The following is a 22,850-nucleotide window of genomic DNA, read 5'->3' as shown; positions in this document are numbered from 1 at the left end:
AAGTTGCTTTGCAATGATTTGTATCGTGAAAAGCGCTGTACAAATAAACTTGAATTGAATTGAATTGAATAATGTACTGACATTGGAGGACCAGATTCAGTATGCACCTTAATGATGACCCGTGGCCGTGGCATTATTATAATGCATATCTGTCAGCGCGTGATATAATAAAACCGCAGCTCGTTAAAAACAAAGTTATTTGTTTGATCCATTTTAAACAATCCAAAAACAAATTGTATTATCAGCATAACAATTTGAGTAATTGTAGTTGTGTAAAAGGTAGGGGATGATGCCCCCTTCTAGAACAATGTGTTTTTACATTTGAATTGTAACATACATTATCATGTTTATGATTCTCATTTCTTTATCGCAAAACGCTAAAATTGGCACCGTTTTGGAGAGAAAGTGGCTCTTTTTAAAAGGGGTCATATGATGTTGCTAAAAAGAACATTATGTTGTGTAGTTGGTGTAATGCAATGTGTTTAAGGTTAAAAAAACACATTATTTTCCACATACGGTACATTATTGTTTCTCCTCTATGCCCCTGCCTTTCTGAAACGATTTTTACAAAGCTCATCGTTCTGAAAAGCGAGGTGTACGCTGATTGGCCAGCTATCCAGTGCGTTGTGATTGGCTGAATACTTCAAGCGTGTGACGGAAATGTTACGCCCCTTACTATACTGCGATGCCGTGTACCGTGAGCGGCGGCGGGCGGGCTTGAGAACGGCCAAAGTCCCTTTAAGACAAGTCATGCCACTCGGCGGCCATCTTTGAAATGCCTCTCGGGCATCCAAGTGCAGCTCCTATCTCTTTGAATGGGGAAACATCAAATTCTCCAAAACTGTTCACCAAGCTTAAGATTAAACTTCAGATTTGAAATCACCAATGAAATCTGACAACAGCTGTCTCATAAATGTTGTTTCTTTCACCCAAATAGCGTCAAAAAAGCATATTTTTCAGACTAGATCAGCCAGTGCGCATGCGCAGTCCTAAGTGTACGTCTCCGAATGCTAACTGTTTCTATAGCAACCGGGACTTCTAACGGCAGCTGCAGTGACACGATGACTTTACTGATTAGCGATTGGCTCTTTTACTCAGAAGGCAGGACTTCGTTCGATAGAGCGGCCATATTGAGCTTTGCATTTTTCCCCATTCGAAACTATACGAGTGACACGTCTAGGGTATTCTATAGTCTTTGGTTCGATCGACTATGGCATAATTCGAATCTCTGTTCTTGGCATGACCCAAGGAATATTTTGAGAACAGTTTCATTACAACAGGCCAATGTATTGAAATGTTATTAGCATTTTTAGAAATTTCAGTATTATTGGTTAATGAATGGTTTATCACTTTTGACCAACAGGTGACGCTGTTACCAAATTGATGTGGCGTGGATATCGTCCTCTTTTGGAAGGCCAAACAAAGTAGTTTCGCTTTCACAACGAAACACACAGCGCCGCGGCAACAACAATACTACAGCGAGAATAAAAGTTAGGCCTACTTTCTTTGCGTGAACATTTGGGAATAAAACGACCCAAAGACAAAAGAACTGATAAAAAAGCTGTTATAGGAGCAACAGCCATGTGGGCAGCACTGTGTCATATGCCTTAGCTGTCCACAAGGTGTTTGTCACAGCTCCAGACTTATTTGTTCATTAATGACGTCATCAGCCACTAGTTGACTTCGTCTCGACTTTCATCACATTAAAGTCGACTTCAAAAAATCAGAAGTCGTTCAACCCCTAGCGTGAACAAGTCTTAACTTTTATAAAGAATATCTCTTTAATAAAGAGAAAGGAAAATTTGAAATTGCATCATATGACCCTTTTAATCTCTCTTTTTAACCCATTTCATGGTGTGTGATGAACTCTCGTATGAGTTTCTAATGGTTTTGTATAATTTGCATTGTTTTAAACATTAATATTTTATGTGCAACACTAGCATGCTCTGGTTCAGTGGCCTTACACCTGTTTTTAAATCTATTTTCAAACATTATAATTTAAATGGTGATGAGTGTCCCGAGAATAAATCTTTCATCTTTTCATCACTTTTCATCATAATAGTTTTTCAGTGTTGTTTTGATGTATATTAAAGAGTTGGCAGTCAAAATTAAAACTGCTTGATGATAGATATTCTTCATTCTTTCTGACAAACAACTAAAGATAATGTGAATTACAGTATGCACAATATTTTCTAAATGTTTAAATTGCAGTGTACAGCGTTTAATGTAAGGGGGTAGAATCCGCAGCTCAGTACTCACTACTCACTACTTAAGAGTACTTAAGTTTTAAATTAGCTACTCTTTTATACTTACTCAAAGTAGTTTTTTGGACAAGTACTTTTTACTCTACTCCCACTACATTTTTTTGGAATGTAATGGTACTTTTACTTGAGTATATTTTTTCAGAACTCTTTCCACCACTGCTCATACTTTGCTTTGACAACTATTCCTATCCAAACAGTTACGATGGAATGATGCATCACTGCTAAGAAAACAGACCATCATGACCACACTCTATGTCCTCAGAGATGCATTAGAGGGTGCAATACTTCAGCACTCTAAATAGGTGGCCCTCCAAACACTTACGGCATCTCTTGGCAGCTTCCACGCACAGGTCTTCCGCAGTGTGGCAGTCTTTGAAGTACTCGAGCTGGTGTGTGTCAGGTAGGTAGAAGTGGATTTCCAGTCCTTTCATGACAGTCAGAACAGTCATCTCTGCCTTCCTCTGTTTTTTCATCTTCCCACACAGTTGCCTGCCCAGCTCCATGACTGCTAGTTCTGGCATCCAGACACTGCAGGATAAACAGAGTGTAACAGAGATTTATTGATGAACTGTGGGTTTACTGCTTGTGAAATAACATACCATTTCCAGTAGGTCATACATGAATGAACAATAAAATTTCACGCTGATGTTTGAGCAGTAAGTCAGTCAATATAGGGTTGTCATAATATTTTATGACATTATATTATATTCATAATACTTATTCATATTTTAATCATTTCAGAAAAATTTCATGATTTTCAATACCAATTTCGATACTACAACAAAAACTATTATGCTCATGAACATACTAGGGCTGCACGATAAATCGCATGTGATTGTCATGCGCATCTCGTCAGTAAAGCCAGTTCCGTGATAAGTAGTACATCTCCATCACGTGCTTTCAGATGGAGCGGCATTTACACAGAGCCGTAGTTCACTGACAAGCTACGCAATATCACGTTGATAATCGCAGATGAATCGCATGCGATAATGAACGCGAAATTGTGTAGCTTGTCAGTGAACTAAATGGTCCATTTGAGAGATAGGTGGCGGTAATGCACTTATAAGTCTGCGATCCGCCGTAAAGCAAGAAGAAGAAGACGCGTCACGCGCCGGCTGAAGAAGAAGATGCGAACGCGCTCAGGATGCGCTCAGGACAGTTCGGACATTGCATTAAATCAGAGGTAAAAAAACGATATAAATACTGTTCAGTTTCTTGCACAGACCGATCGTTTCATGTCTTTACACATCAATGTATCGTAACGAGCCGCAGGGTTTAATTTGGTTTTGTTTGTGTATGTTTTTTTTGACTCTCAAAGCCGTGATTCCCTTTAAGGAAAACAGTCTGACACCGTGGTATAACGAGCACACTTGCGCCCTAAAGAGAGCAGACCGGAAAATGGAGCGCAGCTGGAAGAAAACAAAACTAGAGGTATTTCATATTGCATGAAGGGAAAGTACTTCTACATACAGAAAATCCTTAAAAACTTCTAGATCTGCTTACTTTTTGTCTCTTTTGGAAAAAAACTAACACAACCCCAGGTATTTACTTAATACAGAGGCTAAATTAACAAAACAAAGCAGCAGTAGGCACAGACATTTCCCAACAGCACAGCAGTAATGACTTTATGAACTTCTTTACTTCCAAGATCAGTACTATTAGACATAAAATAACCATGCAGCCATCAGCTACAGTATTGCATCAGACAGTGCACTATAGATTCCCTGAAGAACAATTCCACTCATTTTCTGCTACAGGACAGGAAGATTTATATAAACTTGTTAAATCATCTAAACCAACAGATTCCTGGTTGTTAGATTCTTTACCATCTAAGCTACAAAAAGAGGTGCTTCCAGAAGTCATAGATCCAGAATATCATTAAAAATATCATTCCAAAATATATCTAAATTACGACCTATGCTCTCAATGTCAAATGCACAAATGTTATTGTAATGCTTTATTAGGTGGTTGCTCTGCACACTTAATAAACAAACTCCAGCTGGTCCAAAATGCAGCAGCTAGAGTTCTTACTAGAACCAGGAAGTACGACCATATTAGCCTGGTTCTGTCAACACTGCACTGGCTCCCTATAAGCTGAATTTTCAGCAGCCATTAATCCAGTCCTCAGTGTCATATGATTCTTTGGGAGTCATTCTAATATACTGAATTTGTTCTCAACAAAAAATTCTTATTATTATCAACGTTGAAATCAGTTGTACTTATTAATACTTTTGTGGAAACAGTGATACTTCTTTACAGAATTATTTGATGAATAGAAAGGTCAAAATAACAGCATTTATTTTGTAACATCATAAATGCCTTTACTGTAAATTTTTATCATTTTAATGAAAATGTTTTTTTAAGACCAGTGAGTATTTATTCCAAAATAGAAAGCAGAGGATCTATTAGGTTGAATTCGCACAGCAAGGCCAAAAGCACAGTTCTGACACAAATACAATTTTATCTACCTGTTTACATTCACTTAAACCATAACTGACTGTGTTACATTAACAGCTCACTAAAACGAGCCTTTTGACCAAGACACATGTTCAACTGCTCTTCACAGAGTAGTAGCTTAAGTATGTATGTGAGCATTTGAAAGCAGCCATCTGTCAGTCAGCCAGTACTCTGTACTACTGATATTTTACAAAGGCAGTGTCATTATTATTGTAACTGACAAAACTGGACTGGAGGGTGTTAAATTCAAATCTTGGGACTAACCATAGACTGTAAAAAAAAAACGATGGACGATGCGTCTCCAATTCCTTCCACTATAGAAAAGTGAAGCCAAAACATCTCAGTATGGGCGCTGTCATCTTGCGAAAATGATGTCATTTGGAGCCAGAGTCTGCACAGTAGTGATTCATTTGGAGCATGAGTCTGTGCAGTAGTGCCACCCCAAACTCCCGCAGACCCAATCGCAAGATCGCAATCACGACACCACATCCCGTTTTTATAGCATCAAATAACTAACTAAAAGCAAACTTATTAGAAAGACGAACACTTGAACATACATCAGAATGATAAGAACTACCTAAAATGATGGAAAGCATCTTTGGGAAAAAATTATTTGAAATGTAATTTGATTATTTAGTTTGTCCCACGTTCCATTAGATTACATGGAGAGGGCGGGGTTTATGACCTATAATGGGTCCAGCCACCTGGCGGCGATCAAAACATTTTGGCTTCACTTTTCAGGACTTGTGCACTAACAGCTGACCTCAGATGAAGACAATGGCCGTAGACAACAACAGATGATGACACACACAAGTGAGTAACAGCAGTATACCAACAATGATGAAAAAGAGACAAACATGGGGAAAGGGAAAAAAGCTTTTTGCTTTTTCTGAGTTGATTGTAACCAAACAATCAGATATATTTAGTGACGTGTGGCTAAGTATGGTGACCCATACTTGGAATTTGTGATCTGCATTTAACCCATCCAAGTGCACACACAGCAGTGAGTAGTGAACACACACACCCAGAGCAATGGGCAGCCATTTTTGCTGTGTCGCCCGAGGAGCAGTTGCTCAAGGGTCTCACCTCAGTGGTGGTATTGAAGGTGGAAGAGAGCGCTATATATTCACTCCCCCCACCTACAATTCCTGCTAGTACCGAGACTCGATCCTGCGAGTGCGACCTTTGGGTTACAAGTCCGACTCTCTAACCTTTAAGCCACAACTACCCCCAGCCTTACAGTGATTCAGAGCTGTTAAAGGGTTAGTTCACCCAAAAATGAAAATTAGACTGTGTTTTACTCACCCTCGAGGCATCCTAGGTGTATATGAGGTTGTGAATAAAGGTGTAGGGGATTGTGAATAAAGGCCTCCTGTAGTGAATCCATGCAATTTTGTAAGAAAAATATCCATATTTCAAATGTAATAAACACTTTTCTCTCACTTCCGTTATCTATCATACGCGGAAGCCGTTCCGGCGGATGATGCAGCACGTATGCACAGCGCGCGTGCCTCTGAGATATGCTAGTCTCGCGAGTTTGTTTATAGGAGCAAATGAAGTAAAGTTTCCTTACTTTAGCAAAGGAAAACCAGTCTCCTCTTGGTTTATATCGAAATCCTCCGACATTTTTCTTTGTAAATCCTCGGTTTGTACTTCTAATTCGTGACTGGCGTTTTGTTTTATTCTCTCTCCACGTTCGTCACTAATCACGCAATGCCGACGTGCTACGTCATCCGCCGGAACGGCTTCCGTGTATGACAGAAACCGGAAGTGAGAGAGAAGTGTTTATTACGTTTGAAATATGGATATTTTTCTTACAAAAACGCATGGATTCACTACAGGAGGCCTTTATTCAGAGGACTTTCCTGAAATAAATGAATGCAAAAACAAACTGTGCTGAAAAAGAAATCTAATTGGAACCAGTTAATGACCACCTTTGTCTTTAAAGTGGCTTTAGCGAATTCAAGAAGCTGAACAAACTGAGACAATTGGTTTGGCTTTATGAAGAATTAGTATAATGAGATCACAAATGCAATCAACATTCATCACCTCACAGTCTGAGCAGAAAGTATTTTCAATAATAATGTCCAATTTGTGTCCCATTACTTTGAGCATTAGAGGAATTTTTTTTTCTTTTGTCATTAGAACTTTCAAATATGTGTATGTGATATAACAACTGAAATCATTCAACACTGTCATAGTATTGGCATAATTGGTAAAATTGACGTTTGATTAAAAAAAATCTAAAAATGCTTAAAAAATGTATTGCACCAAAATATTTTAATTTATGAGAAATATAAATGTATCAACCATCATTTGGTCCCAAATCAGCTAGCCCCTAGTACTGAGTGATTTGAAACTGTTATTTAAATTTGCTTTTTTGATTTTATTACTAATAATTAGGCTACATAATAATACAACCTCACACATTAGAGTTTAAAACTACTTCAATACTTCATAAATAAAAATAACCAAATAAAAAACGTAAACCCTAATTTAAAAAAATGAATAGGAAATAAAACAGCTTATATAAACATTTAGTTTTACAATTAAAATTTTAGAAATGTCAAGTACCTCCTTTATTTGTACCCAGGTTTTGCGTTTTAATAAGCATCCATCAGTCAGTATCAGTGATTGATGTTCTTCTCTCTGCAGTTATGCCTTAACGCAGAACCTTGTTTTGGCTGATATCTCAAATTATATAACAAGTCTGTAAAATGGCCAAACTTAGCAAGCTTTCCAGATGTTGGTAACTAGCTTTCCATTCAGTTCCTTTTCCTTTCTAATGTTTTTCACTTGCATTTTATAAGAAGTTCTCCTTTTCAGATTCCTGTGAATCATGCCCGTTTGCTTTCTCATTTCTAAGACACAGTCCTAATTCATCAGGGATAACGTTCAAGTTTGCTATTCTCCTGCAAGCTGTCTCCACCTGTTTCGGTATGATTCACAATGTCATTCTTCTGTATACTTGACAGTGGCCTCACTTCCTGAGGTGTTGACGTGCTGTGCTGCTCTCTGATAAAGCCATTGTTAACACTGTTCCTCCGCTGCTTTAGACCCTGCGCCTGCTCTGCTGGTAGACCGCTTGAGCACATCAAACGCGTGTGTGGGAACCTGCTTTAACTGTTTTATCCTGTTTGCAGACTCTTAATACTACAGTAAAAACCTTTTTCAGATTAACCTAAAACAGAGGTAAGTTTAGTTTTCATGTACAGCTTCCTCTGTCATGGAGATCATTCTATATCAATAGTGTGTAAATACAAAGTTTATAGTATGTATATCACATGGGTCAATTATATTCTAGTCTTTAATTATGTTATTTTACCTGATCCTGTAATAATCTGTAATGTCTTTTCATTTATGCAATCAAATTCACACTGCTTTTGGGTTATTTTTCTGTATAATTAATTACCTTTGCCAATTGAGCAGAAAGATCATTCAAAGTTTTAAACAGTTAAACTTTTCTTAAATGTTCCCAAATATGTCATCCATTATATCAAGTATGATTTAATGAAACACATCAATAATTTCTACAACTGTAGACAATCAAATTTCTGATATCAGTCTTACAGTAGCCCAATTGTTACCTGTAAACAACAAGAACCTTATTTGACCATTAACTGATGATGAAACATCAAGGTCTATATTACTTATTTAATTTCTTTTCACACAACACATTTTTTTTTTCATATATTATATTTCAAATAAAAACTCATTAAAATTTTATTCTGCAGCTTGCTATAACAAGAGCCAAGTCTCTTTATGTTATGTTTTGACACATATGGAGGCATAATATGATTTGGCTGTCATATTCTTTGCTGAAAACTGCCTCTGGCAGCTTAAATACCTTATGTGGCATATTTTAAAATATTTAGTAGTTGCTCTTGTCATGAAGGCCTCATTAGTCCACAGTAACATGACCCGTTTCAGAACACCATACTGTACAACATGTTCTATTCTAAAGGGAAACTTCACTCGCAATGTTCAGCAAAGGTTAGATCTGGTTAGATCTCGCCACTTCTCTCTGCCCTCAGTTCAATAATATGACTAAACCCACTTCACTTCGCAATCTGCTTTCACATTGTTTTTTTCTTTTCTTTTGCCAGTTCTGTACAGACACCAGTTATATCCTAAAGAGGCTCATGTCAAGACTATTTAACCAACATCAGGATGAGAGCTTCAAAGTGATCAATACTCTAGTTAAAATGAATGTCTTTTGACAAGGTTTTATCAAATAATTAATATGAAGCTGACATAAAATCTTAAGGGATGACATTATGAAATAAGTCATTTTTAAAGTGGTTAGTAGTAGGGCTGCACGATTAATCGAATGCGATTGTCATGCGCATTTTGATAGTAATGCTGGTTCTGTAATCAGCAGTAAATCATCATCACGTGCTTTCAGATGGAGCAGAATTTACTACACATAGCCGTAGTTCACTGACAAGTTACGGAAAAAAAAAAGAAAAAAAAAAATCGCAGACGATTTTATTGCGCGATTATGAAATCGAAGAAATCGTTTGCGATAATCGACAGCTGTTTGCATAGCTTCTCAGTGAACTACGGCTCTGTGAAGTAAATGCTGCTCCATCTGAAAGCATGTGAAAATACCACATTTAATAACATATTTTTACTCCAAACTCACTTCATAACGTCAGTCGAGTGTTTGAAATAAATCCTTCTGTGAGATGATGTGGCTTCTTACACAGAATAAGGCACGCAACATATTTCATAGTATTTAAGCAGTGATAAAGGCATTGCATTATAAATATACTTTATTTTAATGAAAATTATAATAATAAGAACTCCGATAAACCGTATATTGCTGTAGTCGTGTGTTTATTAGTCACGTTGAATCAATGAAAGTAGTTGAATCTTCTGTTTATTCAGCTGCAGCGATAGGCATTTTCTGGGTTTCTTCTGCGAGGCGTATTTGGAGTTTCAGCACGAGAGCACCCTCTGGCCTTCGGATGGAGATTTACTGCCGATCACAGAACCGTGCTTCACTGAAAGATACGCATGACAATCGCAGCTTCTGTCGAATCGCGATCTCGATTCCATTTCGATTTATCGTGCAGCCCTAGTTAGTAGCACTATAATTTAACTGGGATTTCCTACCAGTCCAGTACAGGCTCTATGGGAATGAAATGTCTCAATTTTGACCATTTTAGCAAATTATAAAAAATGACTAAATCTTTTGATATGGGGTGGGGAACATAACTTTTATTCCTCTTTTTGAGTGAGAGATAGGTTAGTACTGTTATTTAAAAGGGATTCCCCACTAAAACCTCTACAGGAACGGAATATCTCCCACAGAGTCACTTTTGTCCATATTGGATCAGTCTACCAGTATCAAATTGTCCGGATGACATAATCAAACAGTACTCAACTAAAAGCATTGTATTGTTGTGGTCCCTCTTTTACTTAGAAATGTTTACTTGAGGTATTTAAAAAAAAAGGGAATTTTACATGTTTCTCTTTGAAATCATCCAAAATGTAAAGTCGAGACAACTACAATTCAATAGCTCAGCTGTAGATACAGACCCATATATATTTTTTTACAGTTTCAATCACTCACACTTAATTAGTTAACAGCTTTTAAACACCATCCATATTATCACGTTTTTCAATACATTGCCCAAAAAATATATGAAAACTACTTTGCATAAATATAATGACACTTATATTGAAATGAATAAAACATTTATTCGCATTATTCGTTTATAATTCTAGTATATTGTTTGTTTGTTTATATTTATTATTGTGTGAAAATCAAGAATAAGCAATCTTCTGCATATCAGTTATGGGCATAAAAATAATCAGCATCGGTCGATCTCTACAAAGCACATCAAATATATAACCCCAAACACATTTGTTCAGCAAATATACAGTTTGTGATAACTGTGTGTACAAGCGTTCAAATTTCGATCGACAAAACTGCAGTCACACAGCACTGTCAGCGCATGACAAAGACATTCAAAAATGTCAATGTTTTGCAAGTTAGCAACAATAACACAAAAAAATAAGTGATTTTTCTTAAGACTTAAAAATCGCGAAGGTCTAACTAGGAGCTAACTTAGCGTGCTTTAAAAAAAAGGAACTTTTCAATATCTTACAGCCATCAAGCAGCCTCTAAAGCATCCATTATCATCAGTCAAACTAAGATTAAAATCAATCAATAGTTTGCAGTTAACGGCACTTATATCTACAATTTAATTTCAAAGATGACCGATTATACACTATGTAACGTTACTGAGATTAGTTACTCCTTAGTTAGTAACACTTCGATCGACAAGCGTCTGACAACTTGATGTTTATTAACATAGCACGTGAAAAGAACAGAAAAGACAGACATACAACCAGACCCCCAAACATACAGTCAGGATGTAAAGAGTTACGGCCCTCGTCCTTACCTCGACAGGCAAAGCTACTTCCGTTTAATTTCGATCATTACAACGTTTTAACACTTCCTCTTGGTATTTTGTTGATGTAAAGCGGTCGTTATTTAACTCCAAAATAATCTCCGACAATATAAGGTTTATTCCACGAGATTTATTTTCAAAACAAACTTCACTTCACAGTGGTACAAACCGTGCTTCAGTCTTCATGATCAACTAACCTTTTCCTGTCAAGCGTCGAACACATTCCCGAAAATAGGGTAACGACGAGGTCTATCGCATGCCGCTTATTGGCTCATCCGGCTGTCAATCAAATGCGGTACCAATGGCATTAACCCTTAAAGCACAGAGTAAGCTAGTGGATATTTTGTTGTGGCTATACGGCACAGCATTGCCTCTGTATATGGTTAAGACTTATTACTATTATGCATGCGATTAAACTCTCGCTTAGAGTGTATTGCTGTGATGTAAACATAAATCCATAAATTACCCAAAATATCAAATTTATACATAGCCTATTTTTTTTTCCTCCAATGATTCAAATGTTTTGAAAATTATTATAATCATAATACATGAAGATCCTTAAGCGCTGATTTAACTTTCGTTAAATATGTAGCATTAAAAAGATATTTGGATGAAACGATGTCGATTGAATGGTATGTCACGTGGCCACTTTGAAGGGCTTGTTATAACAACCATTAATAATTGATTCATATATTAAATAATTACTGCTAACTAACCATTATTATGCTTCTCATTTAAAAGTAACACTTAGATACTGCAGCTATCTAGCCTATATAAACAGTAACTACAACACTGTAAAATGTTTTTCAGATTCATAAATAATAAATATATTCATAAATAATTTAGACTTCAGACATAAAATGTAAATACAAAATATTATTAATGAACTGTTACATTTCATTACTGTTGTTTATTTTTGGCCATAAAGTCCTAATCCTAACTTAATGAAGCAGCTGTTTCCGCTTTACAGGTACAGTGTCTTGTGTTTTAAAATAGGTAGCAGCAAAACACAAAGCCCTCTCTGATTACGGTCTTTTAAGACCATGAGGTTTAAGACTGCCGTGAAAGGGAGGGACTTCCCGTCCTCAGCATCATATGAGTTGCCAGAAACTGTGGGCTGCACTGCAGAGCATATTGGGAGAATGTGGCAGATCAATATGTTCAACAGAAGTTCGCGTAGATATATGAAACAATATTAGACTGTGTGTATTGGAGTTTTATGGGTTTTAAGAGTAAAATTATCAGTTCAAATGCTACTATTAAATACATTTTTTTCTATACATTATCAACATTTCCATATGTCAGACATCATGTCAGAATGATTTGCAACATTACATATTTATGTCAAATATGCGTTGAGATATGTTGACAATTATATTTAAACAAACACTGGGGGGAAAGGTCCAGTTGGAAACTCCTATCGTTGGATGAGTCATAGGCTATAATTGGTCCGTGATGAGTCTACGTGCAATACTGCCATAAGCACTCATCTAAAAGCTATAATGCGTTTTTCATCTGAAGACAGACAGAAATTCAGTAAATATTTAGATAAGAGGATTTCCTAAAAACATGTAAACATCAAATTGAGAATGACCCAGCTCTTCAGACGAGAAAAGTTTTTTTTTCTTTCTGAAACTTTTTTTCCAAGTTATTTTTATAACTGCATTTTCATGTATCACAACATTACAGAAACCACTTACTCACCTTACTGTATGACTCTAAAAATGTTCAGATGACTCAAGAGTTAAAAGGGCTGATGAAACAAGGGGCAAGTGACAGAGGATTTTGCCTGGGTCTACTTTACTTACAGCATGGGGAAATTTCTGTAATAATATAAAACAAAAAGGGCAGAAAACACTTATCATACTATATTTTAAATCTTCATGGTGTGCGTCCAAATGGTATGAACACAATAAAATGTTTTCAGTAACTCTATTATAATTTATACATCATATATGCTTTGATATTATACACAATGATATTCAATATATTAACCTCCTAGAACTGAGAAATTCAATTTCTTTCTTTGCAGAAACCATTGGTTTTAATGGATTTCTGGAGAAAAAAAAAAGAAAAAAAACATGCTGTACATGCCCATTTTAATTGACATATTAGGCTTTTCAGAGATTCCAAATGTTTTGGGGTTTGGCCATGACATCTTTCTCTTCATGGCTTTTAAATGTCTGACATCACAAATCAGCACAATTTTATGGAAACAGAAAAGCAGGTATTATTTTTTAAAACTTCTATTTGTTTGGTTTTCAAATTGTTGCATGTAAGTAAACATCTTTTTTGTAGTAAGTTGCCCTAAAACGAATGTTAATATATGTAAAAGGATGGGAATTCCCATTTCTGCTAATATTTACACAAATTTGCATAATAAATAAGGGTGTACCAATGTCGTATAACTTATATACATTCTGTTGTCTTTGAAAAACATAGAAACTAAAGTCTGTGCAGTTTGATTACAAGTGTCTATTTGAAAAGGATATTTCTGTGCCAAAATTCTGAAAAAAAGATAATTCATTTAGTAGTGTGCATAAAATACAAAGCATAAATAATAAAAAAATCCTTCATAAACTTAAAAGAAATTATTAAATTAAATGTTACAGAGGACACATTAAAAAAAGAAACTGCAGAAAACATTAAATGAAATGCAAACTGAAATGTTGTCTTCTTTATAGTCATGTCTACAGGAAAAACATGAGTGAAAAGTGAGTAATATTTGATATGATTTTTTATTTCCCAAAACAACAACATAATGTCAAAATAAATGTCAAAAACGTTTTGCTAGATCCTAGGAGGATAATTTAACATTACACTGATGACAAGCAACCATAATGTGCATCATCTCATATATAAAATTAGAAAGCAACCAACAGTTTGACAGTTTATTATTAAAACAGGATTCAGCAGAGATTTCTCTGTATTTAACTTTATTGTGATGTTTGTTTTCTTGTTTTGTTTTTTTATTTCTCCCTCTATCTCACCTGTTAATAAACATCTTTTTGTGAGGCTAGATGTCAAGATGGCAGCCATCCTTCAGTTATCACAGTACTGTACCTTTAAGATGGACAGCATCAGCACTGTGATAACTGAACCAGGGCAGCCTGTCACATCAAGCAGAGCCAGGGCGGTAGTTCTTCACACATCTTCTTGTCCATGTTCATTCTGGCATAACAACTATCACTTTCATAAATATCAGATCAATATGTGATGTTTACTGTTTTCAAAATATAACAGTTAACATATAATATAGGCTAAATAAATCTGACATTTCCATCTGTGTATATTATAGGAATGAGTATATGCAATCATTAAAGATTTTTTATTATTAAACATAACTTATACTAAGTAGAGATTATAATATCATGATTGGACTTTATGCCATATTTTCATATGATACACTACATTAGATGTCAACTCCGCTGTCAATCTGACAGCAGGAGATTCAATACCTTCGTTTTGAGCTTTAATTATTCATACACACCACCCCTGTGACGACGGACTTGTTTTGGTAACTCTGACTCCACCTTCTATACTTCGCTCTCGTATTTGGCAAGCTCTTGGCTCCTCCCACATCATCCCGCAAACCCCGCCCTCCGTGCGAATCTCTTCTTGTAAACAACTCCATCAGCGCGTCGTGTTTGCCATCTCAGGACAGTGGAAACGCCTGCCAAATAATGACAAAACATCTGCCTAACATTCCTCTAGCGGCTGTTTCGGGGGAAAAAAGGAGAGAAAACATTTCAATGGGTTAAAACGGGAATATATTAGCTGTTATAGTGTGTTGCGACTTCTCATAGAAAAATGTTGTTGTTTGATAAAAGTGCAGTTTTAAATAAAATAATTTATGTTAGGAACATTCCAGCAATATAATGTATAAACTATACATGAATACAAGACGTGTTTGAGCAAAAAGCCCGTTAGAACGTCACGAGGTCAGTATCTACAATCAATTATACATAAGGTAATACACGAAACGGCATTACATGATCATGTCATATAATATCACAGCAGGTACTGTAAATATTCTGTGTATATATCAGTTGTTCTACTTGATATATCGATTCGTTAAATTGTCGGATATCTTGCGACTCGTCTTATTGTACTATATTGATGCGCGCTAACGCCCAACAGCGCGCGCGCACACCCCTCTCACGGCAAAAACAAACACCACATTCTTCTAACATAAAAACTAATATAATATCACTATCACAGTTAGACATATGTACTATTCTACCGACTGCAAAAGTACTTACCTGTATTTTCAACGCTGAACTCCCTTGTTTACGTGAATATATTTAATGACGCAGCAAGCCTTACAGCGAACAAAGTGATTGTCGCCATTTTTTGTTGTTATTGAAATCTTCAAGCCATGTGACAATAAAATAACACGCTTCCGGGTCCTGACGCTCAAAGTTCACCACTTTCTTAGTGCAGAATGACTCCTGCCATATAGAAGGTTTAAACAGTCGACTGATTTTTACATTGCATACCCGAAGTGAACTGCGTTTAATATCTCTTATGTTCTGACGCCACCGTAAGGCACCTCGGAAATAAATGTTTGACATGGGATAATAGCGGACTATTTCAGTGGTTTTTACCCTTTTTTGTCTCCAAGGCCACCTACGTAAAATATTTCCTGTGGCATTTTTGATGTAACGATGACAAAACAGCCTATTTTTTAAACTTTGTTTATTGACAGAATCAAGTCAATGGATAAAATAATTAACCGACTAATGCTGTGATTCCAGAAGTCAGAACTGTATATTATTCAATAAAAACAACTGTTGTTGAGGAGACAAATTAAAATATGAAATGTCATTTTACATCAAAGTTTTTTTGTGTGTTTTAGTACTTAAGAAATTTTTTAATTTTAATACAGTTATATATGATTTTATGATTTTGCAGCCCTATTTGGCAGTTTGCGCTATGGCTTGATATCAGTCCGTGGCCCATTTTTGAAAACTAAAGTAAACAGTGCTGTGGCATCTGCGGAATTTTTTCAGCTAACGTTACATCACAGTCAACAAGTGTATATTGTCCTAAATCAGACAGGGGGCAATATCACACCAGTTTTACCAAAGTGTTGACGCAGTTTGTTGCATGTGGAGAGAATAACAGTAGCTGTGTCCTGTGTCCCAAATGATGTATGCACACTACGGACGCACTCTAGTGTATTAAATTTATAAGGTTATTTTGTTATACAACATCGGAGTATGATTAACCCTACCCCTCCTTTAAGGAAAGCTGCAACAGTTGAGATTTAACTTTTTTTTTTACTATTTAACCTTTTAATTTAAATAAGTGCATCATCCGGACATTTAAAATGCATTTCTCTTTGGAATAAAATGGCACAGAAACGTGTAATCAGTATCAATAAACGCGAATTGTGCGTATAGTAGCCTACCTAAGTTTGTAATTTTCTTCTGGAAAGATCATCTTGCAAAATAATCATCAGTGCCTCTGACTCTCCAAATAACCATATTAGGAACCTGACAGTTGGACACATTTCAACAAACCTAATGTTTTTAACTTGCGGTAAGTACACAGACGATCACAAACAGAAATCGGGTTCGCCTGAGGTAACGTAACCATAGCAACATTGCACCGCTCCCAGAGCCGTTGAGAACGCTCCGATGTCCTTTGGCATAACAGTGAAGCTGTCATTATTTATCACTTAACTAATTGAAAATTTACATATTAATACATTTATCACAATTGCTTACATTTCAATAACTGTTTTTTTTTTTTTTACCAATACTACTGAAACAACTTAATACTACAACGACCAGACTCCTATGCGGTTTAGCTTGGGCATATTTTTCAGTGCGATGCAGTACCAGAGGCGTTTTAAAATAGGGCGTTTATGTTTCTGCTCCATTCATTTGCAGAGAGGGGACGCTCACATCTACATAAAGAGCAGTAGGCGGCGCGTCAGCGAAAGGCTGTCCAGTTTTAATGAACAGTGACCACGGGCTCTGTCTTCACCGTGGAAATAACAGTTTAATAGTACAGTAACGTATTCTGTTGGGTGGGTAAGTTTGTTTGGTGTTTTTGACCTATACCTTTTAAAGTCGTGACTTTGTGTATGAATTTGTGGCTTTATTCGATGGTACAGGCCCCCACCCTCATTCTGCACTGAAGAGCTGCTTCGACAGAATTGTGAATTGTAATGCAAACGCGTTAAATAAGTGCACGAGTTGCATGATTTCACTTGTAATGCTGAACTCGTATTATTTTAAACAGGGTAGTTCAGTGCGGAAATGTCCAAATTATTCCGGGCTGTAATCATGGGTCCACCAGGCTCAGGGAAGGGGACCATATCCGAGAGGATCGCGCACAGTTTCGGCCTTAAACATTTGTCTAGTGGAGACTTTGTACGAGAAAACATCGCAGCGAAAACTGGTACGTGCTTTTCACAAATTTGCTAACTTTGATTTTCCTGGACGCTCGTTATCTCTGGAAACAAGCATGTCGATGCCAACATATATAGGCATCTTGCTGGGTTTTGAGACAGCTACTGTGAAAAAGAAGGGATGCGTTGACTATATGAAGGGGCGGAACCACTGTTGCGGTTTATATGTTCAGATTAGCGGGTTATCGATTCTTTAACTTCAACATTTGGTCCTTCCAGTCTGGAATATGTGGTTGGTACACCCGCGGGCGTCATGATGTTTGTGTACATGTGAGGTAAATGCCTTAAAAAGTTGCCATGCTGGCAAGATGACACTCCACATTTCTGTTTTATTGCACTGTTGCCATACCTGCCTCCCTTATTAAGACTTCAGCTGGCATTCATTTATGTAGATAAAGACAGACGAATTTTCATACTAATATTGTATAGCCTACTAATAAACACATTAGTTAGAGTAGACTTTTTATTAATGCTCAGTAAAGTTATGATGGCTGGTAGATCCTTTTAGTATAAAGCCTTAAGTTGAAAAGAATCGAACTTTTTAAAGATAATTATGATTAAGGTAGTAACCTTTTGCATTAACACACATTATACTAAATATATTTGTCCATTTAAAACTTTGAAGGCTGAGAGCTGATTTAGCTACCAAAGAAAAAATACACAATAGTTGTTCCAACCATGAGCCCATCCATGTTTAGGCTAGTTTTTAATTGTAAAATGTTGTAATTTGTGTGGTGACATTAGGAATTTTATCATACTTTGTTATTTGTATGCTTGTAGATAAAATTCGGAATGAAATTATTGGGTATCAATGTCTCAAGTCTCTCATGTGACTGCTCCGATCTATTATATGATTAACACTAGTTGCTGGTTAAAACCATATGATTAATAATTGATTTGTCTCAGTTTAAGTTTATGTTTGCATTTTAAGTATGGTCATAAATAAAAGTATCTTAGTTGCTTCCATTCTTGAAGAAACATCATAGAAAACAGTTTATTAACGATATGTGTAAAGCCATAAGTTTGATGATTAGTATGAAAGATATGTGTTCCATTCATTGTCTTTTCTGCAGAGGCTGGTGTTCTAGCTAAGACGTATATAAAAAAAGGATTGCTTGTGCCAGACCATGTCATGACGCGTCTTCTGCTGCCTAGATTGGAGGAGATGACCAAATACAGCTGGTTGTTGGATGGTATGGTGGTAAATCCCATTTAGTAATTGATCCTTTTGCTATATATTTTTTTATGTGTTTAGGACTAAGGTAAATCTCTTCAGGGGAAGCAAAACTTTAATTTCTTCATTTAACAGAAACTCGAAACAATCTGTAATTTTAGGAAGTAAGCTAGGAGCGTTGAAAATATGCTGCTTTTTATTGCCTATTTCAGTTTTATCAATTGATTACTGATTTGTGAGACCAGAAAGTCAAGATGTAACAACTGCTATCTTAGAAAGTCAAAGACTCTAGCTCCCAATATAGAATGATAGGATGTCAAACATTGACTGAAAAGATGTGCAGCGTGACCTACAAACCAGGTTTAAATATTCTTGCTAAATGGAGTAAAACTAGGGTTCCTTTACTGCAGGACCAAACACATTAAAGCTGAAACTGCAAAGGCTAATCCTAAAGCTTAATATTTAAGTAAACTAACAAAGAAGTAACTACACTCAGTCATAAATAGGAAAGCAGGGCCCCTACTGGCAATTCTATAATGATACAAAACACCATAATACCCCACACCCAATAAGGATATAGTATTGCAACACTTGACATTTATGCTTAGTTACGAAACTACACATTGCAACATAAGTGACGTTTCAAAATAGTATTTATAACTTTCAGCTGATATCGTAAAATGTAATAATCAAATAAGAAAATAAATGTAATCACTCATGTGAATAATTCAGGTGTACACATGCACATTTCGGCCTTTTTTCAAGTATTAGAAGTCATTTTGTGCACTTATCCTCCAGGTTTCCCTCGAACACTAGCTCAGGCTGAAGCCCTGAACAGTGCCTGTGATCTGGATGTTGCCATCAACCTCAACATCCCTCTGGAAACACTGAAGGAAAGGCTGCAACATCGATGGATACATCCACCCAGCGGCAGAGTGTACAATATGTGCTTTAATCCTCCCCACGTCCAGGTGAACATTTTAGTCTTTCAGCTAACAGAGAACATTCTCAGAACTTTGGCTAATGTTCTGGCAAGGTTCTCTCAAGGTTACAAAACGTTCTTTCAGTAATGTTAACAGAATGTTTGTTCAGAGTTATCTGTTTTTTAGTAATGTTTTCAAAATGTTAGCACAAAAATGTTATTTATACATTGTTAATGGAAAGTTTTTTTCCGGAAACGTTTTAGTTGGATGTTTAAGTGACATTCTTTTTTTGTTTCAGAATATTCAGAGACCTTTCAAAAGTAACTTTCCCATAATGTTTGCAGAATGATAAAATGGAATGTTCCCTTAAAGGGTTAGTTCACCCCAAAATGAAAATTCTGTCATTAATTACTCACCCTCATGTCGTTCCAAACCCGTAAGATCTCCGTTCATCTTTGGAACACAAATTTAGATATTTTTGATGGAATCTGAGAGCTCTCTGACCCTCCATAGACAGCAACGCAACTGAAATGTTCCCAGAAAGAAACGTAGCAAGGACATCGGTAAAACAGTCCATGTGTCATCAGTGGCTCAACTTCAATTTTGCGAAGCTACGAGAATACTTTTTGTGCGCAAAGAAAACAAAAATGATGACTTTATTCAACAATTCTTCTCCCCCGAGTTACTGTCTTCCGCCATTTTGGAGAGTATCACAACGCATACGCACGCTTTACCCTAAGTGTAAACAACGTTGATTATGCCGATTACGTTCATGCGCGCACTTTCACCCCTAACGTAAACATCGCCGATTACGTTCTTGGGTACTCTCCAAAATGGCAGAAGACGTAACTCAGGGGAGAAGAATCGTTAAATTATGTTATTTTTGTTTTCTTTGCGCACAAAGTATTCTCGTAGCTTCGCAAAATTGAAGTTGAGCCACTGATGACACATGGACTGTTTTACCGATGTCCTTGCTACGTTTCTTTCTGGGAACATTTCAGTTGCGTTGCTGTCTATGGAGGGTCAGAGAGCTCTCAGATTCCATCTTTTTGTGTGCAAAGAAAACAAAAATAATGACTTTATTCAACAATTCTTCTCCCCCGAGTTACTGTCTTCCGCCATTTTGGAGAGTATCACAACGCATACGCACGCTTTACCCTAAGTGTAAACAACGTTGATTATGCCGATTACGTTCATGCGCGCACTTTCACCCCTAACGTAAACATCGCCGATTACGTTCTTGGGTACTCTCCAAAATGGCAGAAGACGTAACTCAGGGGAGAAGAATCGTTAAATTATGTTATTTTTGTTTTCTTTGCGCACAAAGTATTCTCGTAGCTTCGCAAAATTGAAGTTGAGCCACTGATGACACATGGACTGTTTTACCGATGTCCTTGCTACGTTTCTTTCTGGGAACATTTCAGTTGCGTTGCTGTCTATGGAGGGTCAGAGAGCTCTCAGATTCCATCAAAAATATCTTAATTTGTGTTCCGAAGATGAACGAAGGTCTTACGGGTTTTGAACGACATGAGGGTGAGTAATTAATGACAGAATTTTCATTTTGGGGTGAACTAACCCTTTAATGTTCATATAACCAAGAAAAAACTTTTTTTAAACATTTAGAGAAATTAAAACAATGTTAGCAAAACAATCTTAGAACATATTTTTGATAACTGGGTATGTAGCAACTTTAAAATAACTAAAGGTTAGTAGGTTATGAAGGAATAATGATGAATGATGAATCAGAAATACACTGGATACCAAGGTAACCTGCAACTGTTACTTTAAAGAGCTATTTCTACCTGATTTGACTCATAAAAATAGTTTTGTTTGTATAAATTAATGTATTTTGGTTGATTTACCAATATTAAATAATACTTTTAACTGGAATAAAACCCGTTAATTTAGATGTTACCATTTTTAGTCACAATTTTTGTTAGTCTGGATGACTAACTAGGCAGTGTACTTACCACTGAACTAGGCAGTAGATTGAGACACATATGTGTAGTGTAGTAACATAGTGAGACTGAAACTTAATTTTCTTGAAATGGAAAACACTAAATGCTTCTGTGTAGTAGAATTAAAATTTTCCATTTTGAATGACACTACCCTAATAAAATTCATCTACCTTCTTGCAGAGTTTAGTTCCAGCGTTAAAGACCCCTGAACCAGCTAATAAATGTCTTTGAAATTAAGGTTGGATCTAAACTCTGGCCCTCTAGGAGTGTGACTTGGTACACACCTGTTGTACGGGTTTATTTTTCACAAAAACCTTGTGAAAGTTTTCTAGCTATTACACTGCTAGCTGTATCATCTCTTTCATGAGCACTTAAAGGAATAGTTGACCCAAAAATTTGCTAACCTCAGGCCAACTAAGGTGAGTTTCTTCATGGGAAAAGATTTGGAGAAATTACATCACTTGCTCAGCAATGAATTCTCTGCAGTGAATGGGTACTGTTGGAAAGAGAGTTCAAACAGCTGATAAAAACATCACAATAATTCACAAGTTATCCACGTCTCCAGTCCATCAATTAACGTCCATTGAAGCGAAAGGCTGCATGTGTGTAATAAACAAATACATCATTAAGGTGTTTTTAACCTCCATTGCTTCGGGGCTAAAATAAAAATATGAGTACACCATCCATAATTTTGCTTAAGTCATCTCTGAATCAGGAGAGAAATATGCACAGATCAAGCACCTTTAAGAAAGCGTTCTAAATAAATATGTGGGTGAGAAGACAACAGGGATGATTTTTTTTTACAAGAGGAAGCGTTATTATGGATTATGGACTGGTATTTTGGCCAGAAGCAACGGTTTAAAGTTAAATTAACTGTAATTTTAATAGACTTGTTTCTTACAAACATGCACTGCAGTTGAGTGGATTACTTGTGGGTTGTTGTGATGTTTTTATAAACTGTTTGAGCCCTCAGTCTGAAAGAGTGAAATACAGTGAAATCTCAATGCAGAGGATCCATTGGTGAGCAAGTATGTAATGCTAGATTTCTCCAAATCTGTTCTGATGAAGAAGCAAACTCATCTACATTATGGATGGCCTGAGGGTGAGTTCAGCAGATTTTCAGTTTTGGAGGAACTATTCCTTTCACTGCATCCTACTGAAGTAAAAAAAAATAAAATAAAAAATATATATATATATATATTTTTTTTTATTTTTATTATTTTTTTTTTTA

At 36.3% G+C, this 22,850-nt stretch overlaps 2 protein-coding genes across 8 annotated transcripts in view; one reads left to right on the top strand and one right to left on the bottom strand.

Moving 5' to 3' along the window:
• LOC107692376 (tyrosine-protein kinase JAK1) overlaps positions 1-11,444 on the bottom strand; it is a 38,438-nt gene extending 26,994 nt beyond the window's left edge. Inside the window, exons 1-2 of one of the 3 annotated variants that reach the window (XM_016491407.1) lie at positions 11,341-11,444; positions 2,587-2,792 (exon numbers count right to left, since the gene is read on the bottom strand). In XM_016491407.1, coding sequence (XP_016346893.1) covers positions 2,587-2,792; positions 11,341-11,366 — 232 coding nt within the window. In that variant the 5' untranslated portion in view covers positions 11,367-11,444. The other 2 variants (XM_016491408.1, XM_016491409.1) reach the window with 2 other exon arrangements.
• A 5,596-nt stretch (positions 11,445-17,040) lies between these two features.
• The window catches only part of LOC107692375 (adenylate kinase 4, mitochondrial-like), a 7,695-nt gene continuing 1,885 nt past the window's right edge, over positions 17,041-22,850 (top strand). Inside the window, exons 1-5 of one of the 5 annotated variants that reach the window (XM_016491406.1) lie at positions 17,041-17,180; positions 17,268-17,318; positions 17,396-17,554; positions 18,638-18,757; positions 19,537-19,709. In XM_016491406.1, coding sequence (XP_016346892.1) covers positions 17,413-17,554; positions 18,638-18,757; positions 19,537-19,709 — 435 coding nt within the window. In that variant the 5' untranslated portion in view covers positions 17,041-17,180; positions 17,268-17,318; positions 17,396-17,412. Of the gene's footprint in view, positions 17,185-17,267; positions 17,319-17,395; positions 17,555-18,637; positions 18,758-19,536; positions 19,710-22,850 lie in introns of all 5 variants that reach the window. The other 4 variants (XM_016491405.1, XM_016491404.1, XM_016491403.1 and 1 more) reach the window with 4 other exon arrangements.

The sequence above is a fragment of the Sinocyclocheilus anshuiensis genome, unplaced genomic scaffold (assembly GCF_001515605.1).
Source record: "Sinocyclocheilus anshuiensis isolate Anshui unplaced genomic scaffold, SAMN03320099.WGS_v1.1 scaffold70, whole genome shotgun sequence".
NCBI classification, from domain to species: Eukaryota; Metazoa; Chordata; class Actinopteri; order Cypriniformes; family Cyprinidae; genus Sinocyclocheilus; species Sinocyclocheilus anshuiensis.
This window is presented reverse-complemented; position numbering and strand designations above follow the sequence as displayed.